The 20,263-nt window shown below is 37.4% G+C and overlaps 1 protein-coding gene across 1 annotated transcript in view; it reads right to left on the bottom strand.

The window, feature by feature from the left end:
• Positions 1 to 2,885: 2,885 nt before the first annotated feature.
• The window catches only part of LOC140242876 (zinc finger C4H2 domain-containing protein-like), a 40,812-nt gene continuing 23,434 nt past the window's right edge, over positions 2,886 to 20,263 (bottom strand). The window contains exons 2-5 of the mRNA XM_072322622.1: positions 11,989 to 12,160; positions 8,520 to 8,692; positions 4,269 to 4,452; positions 2,886 to 3,538 (exon numbers count right to left, since the gene is read on the bottom strand). Of these exons, the coding sequence (XP_072178723.1) occupies positions 3,425 to 3,538; positions 4,269 to 4,452; positions 8,520 to 8,692; positions 11,989 to 12,160 (643 nt within the window). The 3' untranslated portion in view covers positions 2,886 to 3,424. The remainder of the gene's footprint in view (positions 3,539 to 4,268; positions 4,453 to 8,519; positions 8,693 to 11,988; positions 12,161 to 20,263) is intronic.

Raw genomic sequence — 20,263 nt, 5'->3', positions numbered from 1 at the left:
AACATGCACAATAACAATCCCCTTTTAAATTGAACTGCCTCTGGATGATTCTAAATCTACTAAATATGTATATTATGAATATATAGTTTGCCTTACTGAATTTGCCTCGCATGCTCCTGATGCCGTGAGATTTGCATGTTCTAACCAGAAATCAGGTACCGAAGCACGCATTTCAAACATGTCATTATTTGCACAAGTACCAATAGTTGACTTAACCCATTCCATACTGAATTCTGAAATGCCCATAAATTTAACATGCGGGCCACCAGGTTCCTGTACGGAACAGGTTAAGTTTGGCTAAACCCACTATGCGACAAACACTTCATCACCTCCTCCCTGCACCATACTCCACCAAATGAGGGTGCTGCAACTAACAGCAGCACAATTTTTTTTTTTTTTTTTTTTTTGATTTGACACTCTCTTACTATGAGAAGGATCTACAATCCGTGACAGAGGTGGGGGGGGGGGGGGGTGAAGGGGGAGAAATTGGTGCTAACGAGCCGATTAGACTCAGTTCGATCAGATACTGCACAAGGTTTCCTTCATTAAACTGTTTCTTCATTAACCTGCACTATGCTGCACACAAAGGCCGCATTAAACGTGCTTTCTTGCTCATATTGTCTAGTTTTACAGAACTATTGTTGCCAAAAGGTTACAGTATTTTGCTCTGATCAGACACTTGACACTTTACATTGTGATGGAAAAATCAGAAAATGTTTTGCTGTCTCTGACATCTATGGTGTGCAGGAAAAAAAAAATCAATAAATAAATATACATAACTACAACATGAATTTTTTCATCCATCATATCAGATATTCCATGTATGTACAGTTACAGGAATCATCTCCCAAGAATAATATATTTACAACAGATGGTAGCCTTCTATGTACATGAAAATAGTATTTACAAAATTTACATGTCATATTTCAGAATCAACTGTTTGACTGTAGCCCAAAACAGCTCTAGAGCATCAGAGCAAGCTCCAATATAATTCTTTTCCAGCATGATATAAAACCCTTGATTTATATACGTGTGCATGCACAGTTTGGATCTGGTGACACGTACAGTACCATGTCCTGAATCAAAATCTAACAAGGAATGCATCAATATCTGGAATAAAAAGGAAACCAACTTTGGCACCATTGTCATACATCAGGTCAAATATATCTAATATCTTTTAAACACTTTCTAGCCCTCTACTTTAAACCTAATTCATTCTGCTTTAGTTTTGGTTGAGATTGGGGATACAGATTTAACTTTCTGTGAGATAATTAGAAACCACTTATATGAAATATTAAAGAGCATACAATTCTAAAAGGAATTCAAAGTTCTTTAATGTATTTGAAGACAATTGGTTTTGAAATGACCAAGATATCCAAAATCAGTAAAACAAAGTGGACCTAATAAAAGGTGGGTCCCAATATAAGTCACTTCAAAACCAATTTTCATCAAATAAATTTTGAATTCCTCTTAGAATTAAAAGTGGGTTTTTTCCAATTTCATAGGAGGTTTCTCAGTATTTCTTTGAAAAGTTGGAAACTTGATATCTCACCCTAACCAAAACTATACCATCTCTTTAACTGGCATATCAAAATCATCTACAACCATTTGCAGCAACAATATATCTCATGTCTTACCTCAAACTCTCAATGGATTTAGCTCTGTGAGATATAAGCGTAATTCCATGGAATTCAGTTTGTCATCTTTAATGTTCAATACGCCTAAACACTGATATGAGACTATAATGCTAACTAAATGGTTGCCAAAATATGGAAGCTACTGAGGAAAGTCCATGGGAACTTAAGAAGAAACCAATCTTGAAGGGTAGGGGTAATATTTGGATATGATTCTACATTGACACCAACAGTATATCATCTATTAATATATGGATCAGAGCAGTGCTTCTCGGACAGAACTCTGCAACCCATGTACTGCAAAGTTCTTGTTATCACAGGACAGATATCGAAGGGGGGGGGGGAGAGAAGTATCACTTGTGCAAAATTCCATCATAATTCTTTCACTATACATGCTTCCTTGCTAAGTTTGGTTTGACTTTGTCTCCCTAGTTTTCATCACTATATTTCACTGCTTACACTCTTGTGAATGTATTGATGTAGTTTGCTATCATATTACCATCAAAACTTGCCTGTGTCGGTTTGCATTTTTATAACGAACAGAAACATTGTGGCGAAACAATAATTTTTGACTGACTCCATTAAAAAATGTAAACTGCACATTTTTCTTTTTAACCTGCGGAGAATGTCAATTGCAAGATGAGGCCAACCCCACTTTCCCACAGGGGGTTGAATTTTAAGGCCTAATTAAAATTGACAATCACTCTTCCAAAATCTTGTCTCATAATCATACATGGAAGTCTATAAACAAGAAAAGGAGTTTCAAAAACTTGTAAGAGGCTCTTTATATTTATCTATCTTGGAACATGACTGATGTTTTACTAGTTTATTTATGAGTCCCAATTTAAAGCCATTCAGTCAATGAGGTGAGTTGTTGTATACACATAAATGGCTTCATTATTAATGCAGCTTTTTTCAACAATTTTACTGCTGAAGTTTGACTAGGACATGGGCCGCGTTCACGTGTCTGTCCAATTCAGTTAATCCACGATGATTAAATGAAACTGTTTAAAGAAAAAAATAAAACTGTTTATGTAACACTTTCACCAAAAGGTTATTTTGATATTCACCTGGTAACAAAGTTCCTTATTTTCATTATTCTATTCATATTTTCCTTCATTTTCCTTCATTTCCTTTCTTTTAACCCGTTGAGGACGAGTCCCGAGTATACTCGGGCAGGTGTCCATGGGAAATGCGTGTTGTAGCAAAATCAGGTCAGTCTTCAATGGGGTAATTTATTTCACCTAATTGTAAATTTAACAACATGCTAAAATATTAACTCAAAACCAGCATGAATGTGACGTGCAGGCGTGCTTTTCTCTGTTCATTACAGTACTCCCTGATTACAAATTCAACTATTCATGAAATTGCTGGAAAGTCCCAATTGGTGAAAATCAGATTTGCTGAATATGTGGTTTTTGCACTATCACCTTTCTCTGAACATATTTCATTTGTGTAAAGAAAAAGAAAAGAGAAATGAGATTGAAGAGAATGGCAGCTACAGGCAAGCTTCACCTGATAACAGAATCAGGTTGATCAATACTGTTTGTTTTAGCCAGTACTGTTTAAAGCTCCCCTGAAAACAATCTGTATGCACTCAGTGGTGGCAGTAATCACAGAGTACAAGATTCATAGGCTTTCTTTGGTCATGAACAAACATAAGCAGAAATAAAAATAGAAGGAAAGAAAAGGAAAAACATAATGAATAACTGTACAGTAGGACCAAGTTAGACCATTCCTTTCCATTGGTCCAGGACATCTATCTATCTAGCAGAACCCCAACCAGTCCCTCATTGCTCATGTTTTCTCTTGGTCTTCTTTGGGTTCCTGGACCTGCTCTTGGCCTTGCAGAGAGGGCAGATGGGGGCATTTCTGTGGATCTGCTGGTGACATGACAGACAATTCTGGGAGAGAAAGAAAGGACAATGTGATCAGTAAATACTATAATTATCATTAAAGGATGGTATACTTCTGGTATAGATGGGATTCAGGTTTTAACTTTGCACAAGATAATTAAAAAATTCTCATATGTAATATCAAAGAGCATACAATTCTGAGAGGAATCTGTTTGAAATCTGTTTGAAATGGCTGAGATATCGAGAAACAAAGAGGCCCTAATAATAAAAGGTGGTTCCCACCTTTTATTTGGACCACTTTGTTTCATGTTGTTTCACTTTGTTTCACGTTGTCCCTTTAATGTGCACTTTAGAATCAAATCACTACAATTAAGGAGCAGACATATGGGGAGAGGAATCCCAAAAGACAGTGCTAAATATGTTCAGGCTTACAGACTAACTTCGGCAACTAACATACTCTTTGTAAAGACAAACACAAAGAAAAAAAAAACCCAACTAATACCCTGTACCAACAGAGGGAATTAATCCTAGCTCATAATGGAAAGATTGAAAGCCTTGCAACCTTTTTCGCAACTCTTGACTGACACAAGTTTAGTAATTATGGCACACTGACCATCATCATGTACATGATTCCTGGGGGAAAAAAAACAGAATACAAAAGAAATACACTGATATTAATGTTCCCTCATGAATGATAATTTGTTCTACTTTAGCAGTCGATGGGCTTTTTACATACAAAGCAACATTTTCTGAAGGAAAGGTACTGGGGACCACTCACTTTCATGGGCGGTGGCTGCTGTTTGAACGGTGGGGGAGGAGCATGCATCTCTTTGCTGTGACTGGTTCCCGGGACCTGGAGGGGTGTGGGCTGTTCCAAGGGGAGTGGCATGGCAGGGTTGCTAGGTGACGGAGGATCTTTCTTCTCCTGGTCCTGCCATTCTGCTCTCCTCTTCCTAAGTAACCTGCAAAATTGCAAAAACAGAGAAATACTTCAAAGGTGAGAAAAGTACTTCCACAAAAAAAAGTCTAAGAAACAACATTGCCACAATTTATCACTGGATGTCATTACAACAACTGTAAGTTCTAACCCCTGAGGACAGCCTGATTTTGCTTTAACACATATTTCCCATAGACACCTGCCCAAGTATACTTGCAACTAGTCTTTTTATAATCTTCTTTTCAATCGATCCCTATCTTATTTGTATATTTTATATTCATACTTTATTTCAGTCACAGAATTATCAAATTCCTCTGAATCCCAGTATTTCTCACTAATCATCAAATTTACAACACATTTCAGGGAAATCAATATTGATATTACTCTTTCAAACTCACAAATCGGTATGTTCTTTCTCTGCTTTATGCAGAAATAACAAAACTAACCAGTCTGAAATGGTCCTTCTCCAAAGTAGGATGCCAAGCAAAAGTTCAGTTGCCAATTTGAAAACGACAAGACTATAATTTCTGCAGTAAAATTGTCCCAGGAATTAACAGAATGAGCACAACTCTGAACATTCTCTCAGAAGAGTGCTCACCCTAATACATTATGATACTCTCGACAAGGCTAAAGGCAAGCATAAACTGCTCTAGATATTTAGATGCTCTCAGTCAGGAATGTGGGGCTCAAGAAAGTGATTAATTATCATCATTAATTTAATCACTACATCATAAACTTCTCTCATCCATGAAATATGTGAATGCTGACATGACCTACTCTCTTAAAATTTGTTTTCACTACAGAGATGATGATGATAATACATGATTACTTTTGATTTTATCATCACTTTTATTATCACTATCAGCATTCTACTTTGCTGAAGTTCACAAATCCACCATACCAAAGGGAAAAAGTCCTCATAAGTTAAAAGTGGAAAGCACTGGAAAGTGGAATGCTCGTCTTCCTCACATAACAACCGGCAGGTTTTTACAATATGGCATTCACCTTGGTATCATTGCTCTTATCCAAAGAGTAAGAGGAAAATACTGACAAGAACATAAGTAAGGGACTATGATTTTTCTAACAGCCTTGTCCAAGATGATGTTATCAGAGCAATACCCCCTGATAAAATAGTCAGCAGAAGAACAATAACTGTTCTTCCACTGGAGTATCGCAAGGTGAATAGAATAGTAGGTTCACAATAAATGAGGAGTGCTTCAAATGCAAGTGACATCACAATCATGTGACCAAGATAACAAAGGGCTATTAAAGGACAATGCCAACAATAAAAACAACGGTATCAAAACAGTGATAATGATAAAAGTAAAGGTAGTAATGTCGTAACTTCAACATTACTGCTGAAAGTTATGATGATGATAATGATGATAACAATGATAATAATAATAATAATAATAATAATAACAATAATAATAATAATAACAATAATAATAATAATAACAACAATAATAATGAAACATTGATATGTTTAGAGCAATAAAATATGATTAAGTTCAAGATAGAGCATCATCATCATCCTCAACATACAATGCATACCTGCCAACCCTGAGACTTAATAAATCTGAACAAACAAAGAAAAATCATTAAAAAATCTGAACTTTCATGAATTTCATTTACTTTACTACTACTACTTTACTTTAAAAAATCAGAACATACTGAAATGAATGCATTTTCTCTCAGTGAAAAATCTGAATATTCAGATTAAAACTGAACAGTTGGCGGGTATGGAATTAATGAAGTACACATACCTTGTACTCCCCTTTCTTATAAGCAAGCTGTGCTACATTAGCACGATCAAGATGGCAGGAGTCATCCCTGGATACATACCAAACGGTTCACTGGCATTTTAAAGACTTTGAATTTCGCCAAATTCCTCAATATGTCATTGATTAGTTGTTTTACATTGAGTCAGTGCTTTTAGTCTTTAAATTAAGTCACTTTCTGAATGTACCTTCCCACAATATTATTCATGCTCTGTACAGACAGCATGTACAATCACACTCCCATGATCTTCATCATCGGTTTGGAGATTGTACAAATTTGAGGGGAAAAAAGAACAACCTAACCTGTCAATATGCAAGTTTACCGTATACAAGCCTGTACAATCATGTTGTTCAGCTACATACGAGGAAACAGACTGGCTCAATTAGCATTTCTAAATGCTTCACACACTCTGCGATACGCCTCGAAAACATGAGTGCATCTGCAAGAAACTACATGTATTGCTTACATTGAATACTTGCCTTGCTTTTTATACTATTCAAGGGAGGACTCTTCACACTCCGATCATGGCTTACACTTAGAAAAGCCGGCAGGTACTTAAAGCTCTTTGGAAACTGGAGGAGTTGGATAATATGAGCTTTAGGTACTCAAAATACTAATTGGTTGCAAACGCTGCATTGTTTGTCTTCATGATGGAAGGAAAAGGGTGGCAAAACCAGTTTATCTTTTTATACTTTTAAAGGGGAATTTCGGATCAGTAAAGAATTACTGTGAAAAGAAAGTAAAATTTCACAAGCACAACAGTGGAAATTTGATCACAATTGCATGAAAATTATGGATGCTATGAAATTTTAAACATTAGCCAACTTTTTCAAAAGAGTTCTTGAGCAGTTGATATCCAAATAAGTGAGCTGATGATGTCATCACCTCAGTTTTCCATTGATCATATGCAAAAAAGAAAAAGAAGAAAAAAAGATGAAAATTCAAGCAAGAAGTACAAAGCATGAAGTTATTCCTGGCTAAGGACTTCACATTAATGATCAGTCAGATAAATATGCAGTGCATTCCAATTCTAACGAACACGGTGATAATGAAATTCCGGCTACAGTGAAGAAAAAATTCAGGCCGCAACATTATCCTTTCTATGCTTTTCATTGTTTTAATCAGAATTTTTATTGTTTTTTTTTTTTATTGTTTTAGTCAGGATTTTTCTTGATTGTAAATTGGCAGAATGATGTGAGGGATGGATGACTGTGGATGTAAAGTGCTGTCAAAACTGAAATAATGAAAACATATGTACAATACTTATATATGTGACCTCCCAGCTCAAAACCCACAAAACGTAGACTAAAATGAATTTCTACTTTTCTACTACAGTAAGTTTAAAACAGTTGTAGTATGCTTCAAGTTTTCAAATGATAACATGTTTAGATTGCACCATCCAAATCCATTCAAAAGGGGATTGAAATAAATTGTAAAAGAGTGAGGAGGAGTAGTTTCATAGAAAAGGGAGAAAATAGGATTAAAAGATAAGGGTCACTCAGACGTGCTGTGCAGAAGTGTCAATGAAGACAGGTTCTACAATTTCCCAGTGAAAATAGTGCCTTTCAAAAAAATACAAATTGGCCGAGATAAACTGATAATATCTCAATTTTGATTTTGTTTTAAAGGTAGGGAATCCCATTTGCATGCCTTAAATGAAGAGTTGTATAAATGCAGTGGTATGTTGAAGAGAGTATCATTTTAGAAACTCCCATAAAGTATTGAAAGTGGAAGGTAACATTTAGTACAGTTTCATTGACCGTTAGATTTTGAATCGAATTTTTTTCGGGGCTCACCGTAAATTCCAAAACATTACTAGGCTACCTTTGCATACCCATGCAGTGCATGTGTTTCCATCATGTATATTTTGTGAAGAAAGTTCATCAAAACTTACAAACATTTCTATATACATTCTTGCCACACACTCTATATGTTATTACATCAGCTCTTATACTTTTAGATTTGTGTTTATAGATTAAAAAAATACAGAAGACTGCAACAAAAAGGCTTAAGTGTGGCTGACACACAGAACTACTGAGTAGTTGAGTTTTGTGCATTATTCAAATTGCAGATAACTGTTGACTTCCAAATTTCTCAGCAGTGGCCTAAACAAGTCCCCTGAGGTTCATATTTAATGTTTTGCTGCATTTTGGGAGGTCTGTAAAAGGTATCCCCTATCTTTAATAAACAAGCAAAATAGTTTCAAAATGATAGAACACATCAATTCCATGACAAAACAAACAAACAAAATTCATTGGAAGAAAACAAGCATCCTTCCATTCAAGATCACCACCACACACAGAGACTTACTCTGGGTCCAGCCTTTGGTCATCCTCGGTCAGTTCTGGAACCCGGTCGAGGCCGATGGACATTCTCTGTGCATTGATCTGCTCCTTGAGACAGACATACTCCTGGTACATCTTCCACGCTGCCTCAAAGGACTTGTTGCGATCGCCCTCCGTATTTTTGATGACGCTCTCAATCTGTGCAAATAACAAGATGTGGTGACATACTCATTTAACTAAAACACATCAATGAAAGTTGAGCAAAATCAGACAATCAGTTAAAAAAAAAAATCACTTCCAAAATATGTATACTTTTAATGTAGAATAAAGATTTACGGAATTTCTTCTATACTTTGTCTTTATTATCATTCTACCTTTGTGACAAAGGTTGAAAGTTTTTTTTTTTTTTTTAAGTTTTAGGTGACACCATCACTGGATGAGAAGATTACTTCAGTTCATGACATCACATACAATGTACACAGTATGAAAAATGATAGTTACAGTAATAAGAAAATAAAGAGAATTCCACAACCTTTATTTTTTTTTTGGGGGGGGGGGGGCGGGGGAATGAAAAGTACACATTCCCCTGACTTGTTACTGACACACATTTAACAGGTATGTCAAGGGTGTTTAGTAATCCCCTGTCTTTTTTGCAAGAGGTAAGTCAAATGCTCTTTCATAAAGCCAAAAACTGAAAATATATTGAATGTTGAACAAAATCCAAGGATGATAATAGTACACTGTACCTCCTCGTGGATGATATGTTGCTGATAATGGCTGAATATCAAATAACTCAAATCTGGATCAATAATTAATGAATTTAACTTTAAGCTGCATCTGCCTCATTATCAATGTTTCCTGATAAAACACAACTTGGAGCAGAATAATCAAAATGTAAAATGTACGAATTCAGATAATCATGATTATACTTCGTTATATTTTTATATATTATGTACATTCTAAGGGGGGATTTGCAAAAACATTAAAGGACAAGTTCACCTTCATTAACATAAGGATTGAGAAAATGCAGCAATATTAGTAGAACACATCAGTGAAAGTTTGAGGAAAATTTGACAATCGATGCAAAAGTTATGAATTTTTAAAACTTTTGTGTTGAAACCGCTGGATGAAGAGACTACTAAGGCTCGTGATGTCATATGAGTACAACAGTATAAAGAAAATGTAAAGAAAATTCAACATATTTTCACTTTTTTCGCATAATAAAAGAGCACTTGACTTGCCTCTTTCTAAAGGCAATGGGAATAATATTACCCATAACATATGTCAGTAACGAGTCAAGGGAATGTGTACTTTTTTCAAAAGATGAAATTTTGCAAAATTCTCTTTATATTTTCCTTATATTGTTGTATGCATGTGACATCATACACTGCAGTAATCTTCTCATCAAGCGGTGACTGCACAAAAACTTCAAAAATTCATAACTTTTGAACAGATTGTCCGATTTTCCTCAAACTTTCAATGATGTGTTCTACTCATATTGCTACATTCTCTCAATCCTTATGTTTATGAAGGTGAACTTGTCCTTTAATGTGGCTTCAGCTTGAGAAAAATATTATTGAACACTCAGTGATTGTTTGGAAAATATTGGACAATTTGTGTACTGCCCTCTCTAGATGGGAACTCTTCAACAATTTATAGTGATGTCACGAAGGTAGAATGATAATAAAGATAAAATATAGAAGAAATTTCATTAATCTTTATTCTACATTAAAAGTATACATTTTTTTTGAAGTGGTATTACAATATGTACATGCAAACATTAATACTTTTCTCCTTGCTTTCTGAGGGAGTGAAAAGGGCAACATTTTTTGTGTCCTAACAAATGAAATTTAATGAAATTTAATGAAATTTCTTTCATACATCTATGTGTCCCTTCCAATTCACCACTGAAACATCACCAACTGTTGTCAAGTCCCTATCTAGGTAGGGAATGTAACAAAAAACTTTGGCATTCATAAACATGAACAGATTGCCTGACTTTCCTCAGTTTCACTGCGTTTCACTAATCTGTCTGCATTGCTTGATGCCACGTCAAGATGGGGAGGTTTACTTTTTTTTCTGAGACCAAAGTTGCATGGATGAATAAAACTTAGGCTGGCGCAGCATTATTGTGAGGTCAACTTGTACAATATTGTAAACAGTGTGGCATACATGACACAAAGGTGGGGTGCATACAAAACTTACTGTATAGCAAAGAGCATGTTTCAGTAAAATTGCTTCTTTGAATTGATAGTAGAGTTATAGACAGAGAAATGTCTATACTCCGCTGGTGTGCAACTGCATATCTTACGTTGTTATCATTATCAGTAAAAGAGAATATTCCCTCTAGAAATAAATGGGGTCCTTACAAAAGAAGAAACAAACAAACTTTAATTTCTTAGTAGTATTAATCCCCCGTTTCCCTGCTATTGTTTTATAGGATATTCCAGAATCCAAAATGAATCCCTGTGATTCTTTACGACTTAACAACTTCAGGTAAAAAGCGAGCATGAAAGTAATTCAAGCTTCTCAACAATGCGTCTGTAAAAATCTAACCAGACAGGTACAAAGTAACTGCTGCAAAGGCACAGTAACAAAAGCACAAAAACAAGTGTAGCACATCCATGTTTCAAAGGACACCCCCCCCCCCCACAGAAAAAAAAAATAAACAAAGAAAAATAAAAAAAAACACACACACACACACAAAAAAAGAATCTATCTGACTTTATCTTCTTCACTTCTCTCTCTTATAGCCACGATGATTCTCCCATCTTCCACCCCCCTTTCCTCTCTCCTCAATGCTGCATCCTTCTCCTCCCGATGATTTCCAAACCCTTTGCCTGATTCTCACTCTATTCTTCCCTACAACTCTCCCTGTCTCCTATTTTCTCGTCTCCGCTGGTGCAACTTCAACTTCCAGCTCACTGCTGCCCCTCGACTGTCACTGTTTGGCTCCCTTACATTCTCCCTATGTTGCTTCTCTCCTCTTAAAAGGCTCTTCTTTTGCCGAGCAACGGTCCCTGCAAGGTCTAAATATATACACATGGTGATACTGCAAAACTCTCTTCCCCTAAAGCACATGGGCTCTGCAAGGAAGTCACATTAGCTGTGGTAACACTGGCAAAAACATATTTTCAAAGTTTTGTCAGTGTGACTGCAAACTTCCTGAAAACTTCTTGCATTAACTTCCTGCTCCAGCTACTGAAAAATTTTGCCAACCCCTGCCAATCTTCTAAAAGTTTGTGCAGTCTGAACGCTCACAACTGAAACTTCTTGAAGTTTGTCATGGGACACAAACACCACCTGTTTGCAGGTGGGGCCTCCGAAGTGCACGCTCAACAGGATGTACATGAGTGCATTGTTTCATCACAATCATCAGCTGTCTTCAATGTGACAAATGTACACCAGTGACCCTAACATCGAGAATTTAAAGAAGTTTAATCAGTGTGACCACGGGCTATGGGGTTGGGGGGGGGGGGGAGGGGGATCATTACCGTGTTGATATCCGAGTGGATCTGGCGGAGTTCCTCGACATGGGCCAGCCTCTCCTGGTTCAGCAGCTCCAGCTCGTTGCGGTACTCCTTCAGCCGCTCCTCCTCTTTCTCCGCCTCCTGCATGTCCACCAGAAGTCGACCTTTCATCTTCTCCAGGTGGACTGTCTGTGACCTGATGGACGGACAATTGATCAATAAACTGATATCCAGTTCATATCTAATGCATACCCAGCACCTGTCCTCCATGAACAATTACACACTATACTTTGTCCTTTTTTTGGGGGGGGATTAAATTGTGTGGACATACTAAACAGCTGTGTGGTCTCCACTTGCAGTGGATTGAAAATCTTCACACAATGAAGAGTAAACTCTTCCTAAAAGTAGAACTCTGTTCCTAGTATCCGGAAAGTTTGCCAGAGGCTTGCACAACAAAGAACATGTATATAGGTGTACTGAGTGCAAATCTTGACTGCCTTGAGGGTCATGGCTAAAATGATTTGCCTAGAGGTGATTTCTCAGGGCATACACATGTAGCACTGTTGAGAAATTCAAGAGGCCAAACAGTTTTAACTGTGATCCCCATATCGGATCCCACTAATTTAACCCTAACTAGGCCGGGCTATTCAGGTAGATGATAGAGCCGGGGGGGGGCCTCCCAGGCCCCCCCTCCGGATCTCGGCCGTCGACCGCGCGATCGCGATGAAAATTGGCACACGCATTGCCTATGATGTAATCTAAAGTACCATGAAGTTAATTTTTTCAAAAATTATCATTTACACTAAATTATGCTAATTTATGCATAATGATGCATGAAATCAGACAATTTGGTATAAATCACTAAATAAAGCTCAAAACAGGCACATTTTTTGTGTAAATATTCTTTTTAGTGTCCTTAGCAAATGTAAGAGAAAAAAATTGCGCAATCAGAAAAAATTTCCTAAGTATTTTATTGTTTTTTGAATTTCTTATGTATTTCTTTGTTTTTTCGACTTTATGTTTTTCATTGTTTTTTCGATGAAATTTGTCTGTGACATTGTTCCGAACAAGAAAATGCGTTATTAATTGATTTTAATCAATAAAACCCAAAAATAATCATGCTTTTATGAAATTTGCCTGGAAACACAGTTTGCATTGAAATTGTACACAAATTCACGTTTTTGAGCAATTTTTGGTCTGACATGCACGTGCATATTTATGTGCAACTTTGAAACCGCACACCCGGGCATCGCAAATTTGGTGTCAAAAGATGCGGGAGACTCGAAAGAAAAAAGTCATGAAACGTCGCGGCAATAGCTTCTCGCGATAGCGATTCATCGCGCGAAACGTCGAGGGGGGGGCCTCGGAGGCCCCCCCCGGCCTAGTTAGGGTTAAGATATATATTCATGCTATTAAGGTACTGAAATGACCTTGTCATGTTACCAGTCTCTTAGCTGGCTGCCAGGCAGTATAACAAAAACTAGTGACTGCCCCTTTGACCAATATCAAAATTGTGGATTTATCAATTGGGTTATATTGAACAACTAATATTTTAGTGTTAAGGAAGAGATAATTTGAGTATGAACAAAGTGGATTACTACCCTCCGAGTGGGAAAAATCAAAGTAAAAAGTGCATCAGGATAAAAATCAATCAGTTACTGAGAGAAACATTCTCGTTAAAAAAGAAAGTATCTATATAGCAATTGCTACTCTGGTCAAGACAGCTATAGCCAAACACAATGTACATGGCAAGCAGCCTGAAATTCAACGATTGCAAAAAACATCCCAGACTTAATTTACCAAGTCTGGTTTAACTACAGCTCAGGTATTCTTCAAGACAGACAAAAAAAAACCCTTCCCTCCTATAAATCCTAGTGTATCTACCATGTGTCATGTTAACAACACCTTCAGGCTATAGTTACGTTCAGACGGCAGACCCTAACCTCGAGGTTAGGAAACCTCGAGGTTTAGCTCTTGCCCCCTAACTACGACGTGTGTCCACATGACGAATCTTAACCTCGAGGTTAAGCTTCTGCCCCCCCCCCCCCCCCCCCCCGTAACTACGAGTGGGTCCCACTTGATGTTAAAACCACAAAACCGAAAGTTTCAGCCCACACTGCTAACAAGGCGTCTATTTATTCTTTAGTTCAACCCTGTCGGACTCGCTTACAGGTACTCTTTTTCTCTGTCATGGTATGCAGAGATAGCACTGCACTGATGACTTTATGCCTTTATGAAGACATTCGTCGAAAACATTTTTTTTTTTTTTAGCGTCGGAGAAGAATATAGAATACAGTAGCGAGTTTGACGTGTTCAGTTTCAGAGATCAAGCGCATGGGAAGAAAAGATGATGTTGTTGTGTCGTGCGTCATAGGTTTTTCACGTGTAGTGTATTTGTGGTGTACGTTTGGGAGGTTGACCCGGAAGCAGAGGGAAATTGTGGGGGATGGAGTTTACGGCGAGGTCACTCTTAACTTCGAGTTCGTTGTTTTTTGTGTCCACACGGTGCTTAACTACGAGTGGGGACCCCCCCCCCCCCCCCGCGGCTCGTGGTTAGAGCGCTAACCATAAGATTTCTCGTGGCTCGAAACATCGAGCAAACCTCGAGGTTTGCTAACTACGAGTGCGTCTTCACGGTCCCTAACTACAAGCTCTAACCTCGAAGTTTCCTAACTTCGAGGTTAAGGGCTCCCGTCTGAACGTAACTTATATGATGTCAACTCCTGGTTGCTCAAACTACCATACAAGTTGTATGTGTTAAGTGACTTCACACGTGCACACAATGTAAACAGTGCATCTCTATGCAAGATTGCCCAAAACTATTGAAACACCCCAATTTTCTCGTTTGCTTTGCACAGAATAAAAAAGTGATCAGTCAATCCCTTCAAAATATTTTTTCTCCATCAGTGTACTTTGGATGTATTGAGGATACATTGTACATCAATGCAAATTTTCTTAGGTAGGCAAAATCTATTAAAAAATATAAACTTTTTAATAGCACCCGATCAAATGAAGGATTTAAATTTACTTTATAGGAACAATGATCAATGCAGCTTCTTAACTTTTTTTTTTTTTCAATGCATTAGATAATTGACATGACTTGTTCAACAAATCTCTCTGAACTTTTGATAATAGTTAATACTGACTTTGTTTTAAACCATTCTCTTGGAGTTTTGTGTGCCAAGTTACTTTTTTAATAAAATTGTTCCTTGGCCTCATAATTACCTCCAATGTCGATAGGAATATTAACACAGTAATCATTTTCTACCATGGTTTTATATGCAAAGAAGTGTATTCATGCTGTTTTTCTCAGTGTCCTCTGAATGTGCAGTTCTAAAAACATGTAAAGATAAACACATCAAACAACATAAATTTAACGCAGATTCGAAATAAGTTACCTTTTCAGCAAACATGGCGAAAGAATCCATGCACACACAAAACATGACAAACATTTTTATGTATGATTTAATTGTACAGTACTGTACTTCTTAGCAAAACCAAGTCTACATGAATTCAATTCAGCAAAAATATTTTCTAAGCTTAAAAGATGAAAAGAAAGGTATGACCACATGCAGATAATCATACATTCTACCCATTTGGAACTTAAATGGCTCAGGATGTCTTGATCCTAGCAAACATTACACTGTTGCACAAATATGCCTGTAACAAATCTTCACAATACTAGTATCACTTGTAAATCAATTAAATAATATCCACACATCTTTCAGGTGCATATCCTTACAACAAAACTCCGTCAAGTCTGCAATGGCACTGCACATGAAAGAAAACGACAAGAAAACACCCCCACAAAATTAAGAGAAAGCCAGACACTGACAGTGTGTTTTTAAAGTTACAATTATTGTAGTAGTCCTCCTTTGTAAAACATTCTAAAGTGTAACTCTAAACCATGTGTATGATGACTTTTAATAAATAGAGTAAAATTGAACAAGCAGAATCGCAGAGGTTTCAGCAAAATTGGACGCAAAGTAAAAAGTGATGGAGACTTTCATGTTTTCTTCAAATAAATGCAAGTATGGAAAGAGCCAATAATCAAATCATCCATCTCACAATCCTCCTTCGGTCTGTACACAAACATATTACCAGAATCATATTCTTACAGCTCTGTAAATGATTAATGATTAAAACTGTCAGCTGAAGTATGTGTTTGTAACTATTAAACTAATTTCACTGAATGGTGAAAACTTAAGAATTTAAGAACTTTCATTTTTTGGTGTAATTTTGAGATGAACCTCTACAATTCTGCTCATTCAAGTTTTCTCCACTCATTATCACCAACTTCAACATGGAATGGAAACTCCCTATAAGACAAACCCTTTACATGAAATTGGTCTTAGCAATAAATGTTGTCCTCATTTATTCTTGGTATTAACACCGTATTTAACAAGATTTCTCTGCTTTTTTGAATTTCCTAAAGACCATATCTTTTAGTGGACTTACCAGGTCGATGTAAGCAACAAGTTAATTATTCCCCATTTAAAAAATGTGTGGGATCACAGGGCTTTTCACTAAGGATCTCATAATCCCTATTCTTGGACAATACCTAGAATGACATCCTGGCAGATTGCAGAACAAAGCAATTCAGGGGAACTGCTGATTGGCGAACAGGGTGTAGAAAGGCAAATGAGGGAGGCATATATACCCTTACAGCACTTTGCAACACTCCTTTCAAGCTCATAACATCATAGCCACAACACAAGTATTCTATCTAAATGTTGCAAATCTGGAAGATGTCTTAAAGTTTCAGCAAAATTGTATTTATTTTTTTCTTCAATGATGCTTTTGTCTGGAATTCACTCTTTGAAGGAACTAACTCTCCTTGAAAGGAATCCATACATTACCTGTTGCTAGGCAAAAGTATAAAGAGTTGAAATCAAACGCCACATCTTCAATGTCCCATTTTCAAATACAACCAAATGAACTACAGGACATGCAATATGGCTATTTGTCCAATAAAGTATTACTGAAATTTTGTGCAGGATTGTTACCATGGTAACAAGACACCAAGAAAAAAAAAAGTCATCACAAGAAGAAAAAGAAAAAATGTGAAGGGTTTGGCAGCACTACAAAGGAGAGACAGAATGTGTGATAATAAAATAACAGATTTCTTTAAATCTGGATGCTACAATGGCCGACGACTCACATACTGGATAGGTGCCTATTTAATGCTATTACACTCAATTGTCTCTGAAAGTGTTCTGAAATACATTATACAGATCCCTGATTTCCATAATATGAGAGATGTCAGTTTGTATTTGCTTGATTACTTTTTTGTTGTTGGTTTGTTTGTTTGTTTGTTTTTGTATGTTCTTTGGTTGTTGTTTTTTTTTTTTTTGAGAGAGAGAAGCTTCTACTATGATGAGAAGAGTTGCAATGAGACAGATCAATGAGATTTTGAACTTAATGAGATGACTCTAGCATGCTATAGCAGTCTAAATGTCAGTAGGCCTACATCATCTACTGCATAACATGCCATATGCTTCATGAGTACATGTATATTTTGTGAACTGGGACTCGAGACAATTTTGGGAGTGGTTGAATTCATGACTGAAAACCACATTAAACATGAAGTGTCATCCCTTTTCGAGAGAAAAGTTAGGAACTTTCCATCTAGGATCTATGTTATGGGAGGCAATTCATCTTGAGAATATAGGTACTAGCAGACTCTCAAAATTAGTGACAACGACATCACTTTTCCTCTTAAAAAGTGGAAATAAAGTCATTGCAAAATATCCAGCAAATACAGCTTGTAGTCATACTACATGAGCACACACTGTATTTTCAGTAAGTCTGCTTGAGAGCCATCCATCTCAAAACTGAGGCCTACTATAAAGTCCACACACAAACCTTTTTAGATTTAATTTAAATCAGAGGCAGCACTAAATGCAAGCACTTTATTTTATTGGATATTAACCATAAGACCATGTACTGTACAGCCGGTGTATTGGCTGTAATAATAACTGAATTAAAAAAAAAAAAAACACAGGGGAAAAGGTTCATGAAAAACAACAGATGTTACCTAGTAACATCTGCTCATTAAGAAAAAAAAAACAATAGAATCCAGAGATATCTTGGACAATCAAACAAGCACACAAATCAGAAAAAGAAAGTCAGGAATATTAAGAAGATATTTTCCTACCAGCCGCATCCATTCTGCCACCCTTACCTCAAAACATTGTCAAGTAAGTGAAAGCTCATCTTGCTACTAAGAAGTCGCCAGCGCTGAAAGAGAACAATTGGAAAATGGTCGGCAGGAAATCACACGAGCAATGCAAGCAGCGAGTGGGACATCCAATAATCATTTCTCCTTCAGAGGGGAAACACTCCCACGACAGGACACGACGTAGGATCGGCGTCGCAACAAGAGATATCGCAAGACTGCACTCCACGTCCGAAGAGCGGATGCTTGTCCAGTGGAGAGAGAAGGCGCTGTGCATGTGGTATGAGGGAGTGGAAACAAAAATCTACACTGCACTGCTTTTCCCCCTTACCTTAGAATATTTTCCAGCGACTTCATGTTCATCGTGTTCCTTGCTACACTTTCGGCTGAACTGAGCATGCCACGTTCCTTCTCTCCCCCTCTCTCTCTCTCTCTATTCCCTCCCGCTTTTGCACTCTTCAAAAATCACTTTAGGCCGACAAGCCACTTAGGCCCCCTCTTACCCACTCAAGTAGTTGCTCTGAAGTATTACTCCCCCCCCCCCCCCCCTCCTTTTTTTTTTTTTTTCTCCAGTATGCTGATAATTCCTTTCTGTACATACAACCCTTATAGACAAGAGGCACACGAAGTGGGAGGAGCTAGTGACTAGAAAGAAATCTGGCTGGCTGGCTGCATTGACTTTGATAGTCTGCGCCCATCAGACCCTATACGGATTCAGACAAGAAAGGGATTAAGTTTGTATTAGAGGTGGATACCCCCAGACAATGACTGCTCAATTGACTCAATTAAAGGCAGGCGGCTAGCCTAGATTGTCCCCGAATAACTGTGCTATTGAAGACTCTCATGCAGATCGAGGGAGAGAGAGAGAGCAAAAGACAAATGAGACTGAAGAAACTTTGCAGACAGTAGAGGACTGGTATAGAACTGATCAGCAAGAAATATGTTAAATGAGAAGTAATGACCCTTTGAATGTTGACAAATTACTTAACTTTCACCATCGTTAGTTTTTTTTTTTCTCATCAGCACTATCATTAGCATTATTGAAATTTATAACCATTCTTGACTTATCATTAAAGAACAACAAATTCAAATTATTCCCAACCCCCTAAAAAGGAAAAACACAAAAATGGAAGATCTTCTTTTAATATGGCAAAATTTACATGATAGCTATTCCACTTGTACAGCATATGGACTTCCAGCACATCTGAAAGCATTAAAATTAAACCAAAAAAAAAAAAGAAGAAAAAAATTAGGAATTAAATATTTCTGAATCTAGGATGAGTTTTATGGCAGGGGAACAGCAGTCCATAGTTACTCTGTTGCCAACACGTTAGTTGCAGACACGCAATATCATCATTGTCATGGGCATCTAGTCATTTTGAGTCTTGTATAGACAGACTACAGCTCAAGCGCAACAGTGGGTAAAGCGGGGTACTGAAGGAGCGAATACAGGACGTACGTAAGTAGAACTGCGTTTTACAGGCTGCTCCATGTGTACACACAAGAGGAACACGCAGGCGCGTGGCAAACGGAATTGTCAGAGGGCACGAGGAGAAGGAACAGTGGATTCAAATTTGCCCGGAGGCCAGAATAATTGATGGAGGTGTTATCCGCCTGATTGGGGGGCATTTAGTTCTGCGTAGTTGGCTGGGCTGAGAACCTAGCCTCCTGGCCCACTGGCTTAACCCCCACAGCCCTCACAAATTGTATCCAATGAATTCTCCCCCTCCCTCCCTCTATCTATCTTTGTGTCTCTTTATCTCTATCTCTTCATCTTTGTCACTTTATCTCTCCCTCTCTCTCTCTCTCTGTCTCTTTATATCTTTCTCTGTCTCTTTCTAATATCTCTCTCTCTCTCTCTCTCTTCATCTCTGTCTCTGTATCTCTCTTTCTGTCTCTCTCTCTCTATCTCTCCATCTACTATGTCTCTTTACGTGTATCTCTCCATTTATCTCCATCTCTTCATCTAGGTCTCTTTTTCTCTCTTTTGGTCTCTGTATTTCTATCAAAGACGCTTAACTAATAAGACACGAAAGTGCGCGCTAATCCTGTACAAAACAAATGGACAGCGCGCGGTCCTCAAGCGTATACGCACATCACCTGAGACGCGCTGCCTTGACG

This window comes from Diadema setosum, chromosome 19, assembly GCF_964275005.1.
Source record: "Diadema setosum chromosome 19, eeDiaSeto1, whole genome shotgun sequence".
Classification (NCBI taxonomy): Eukaryota; Metazoa; Echinodermata; class Echinoidea; order Diadematoida; family Diadematidae; genus Diadema; species Diadema setosum.
Note: the sequence above shows the minus strand (reverse complement) of the source record. Positions and strands in the feature narration are given on the sequence as shown.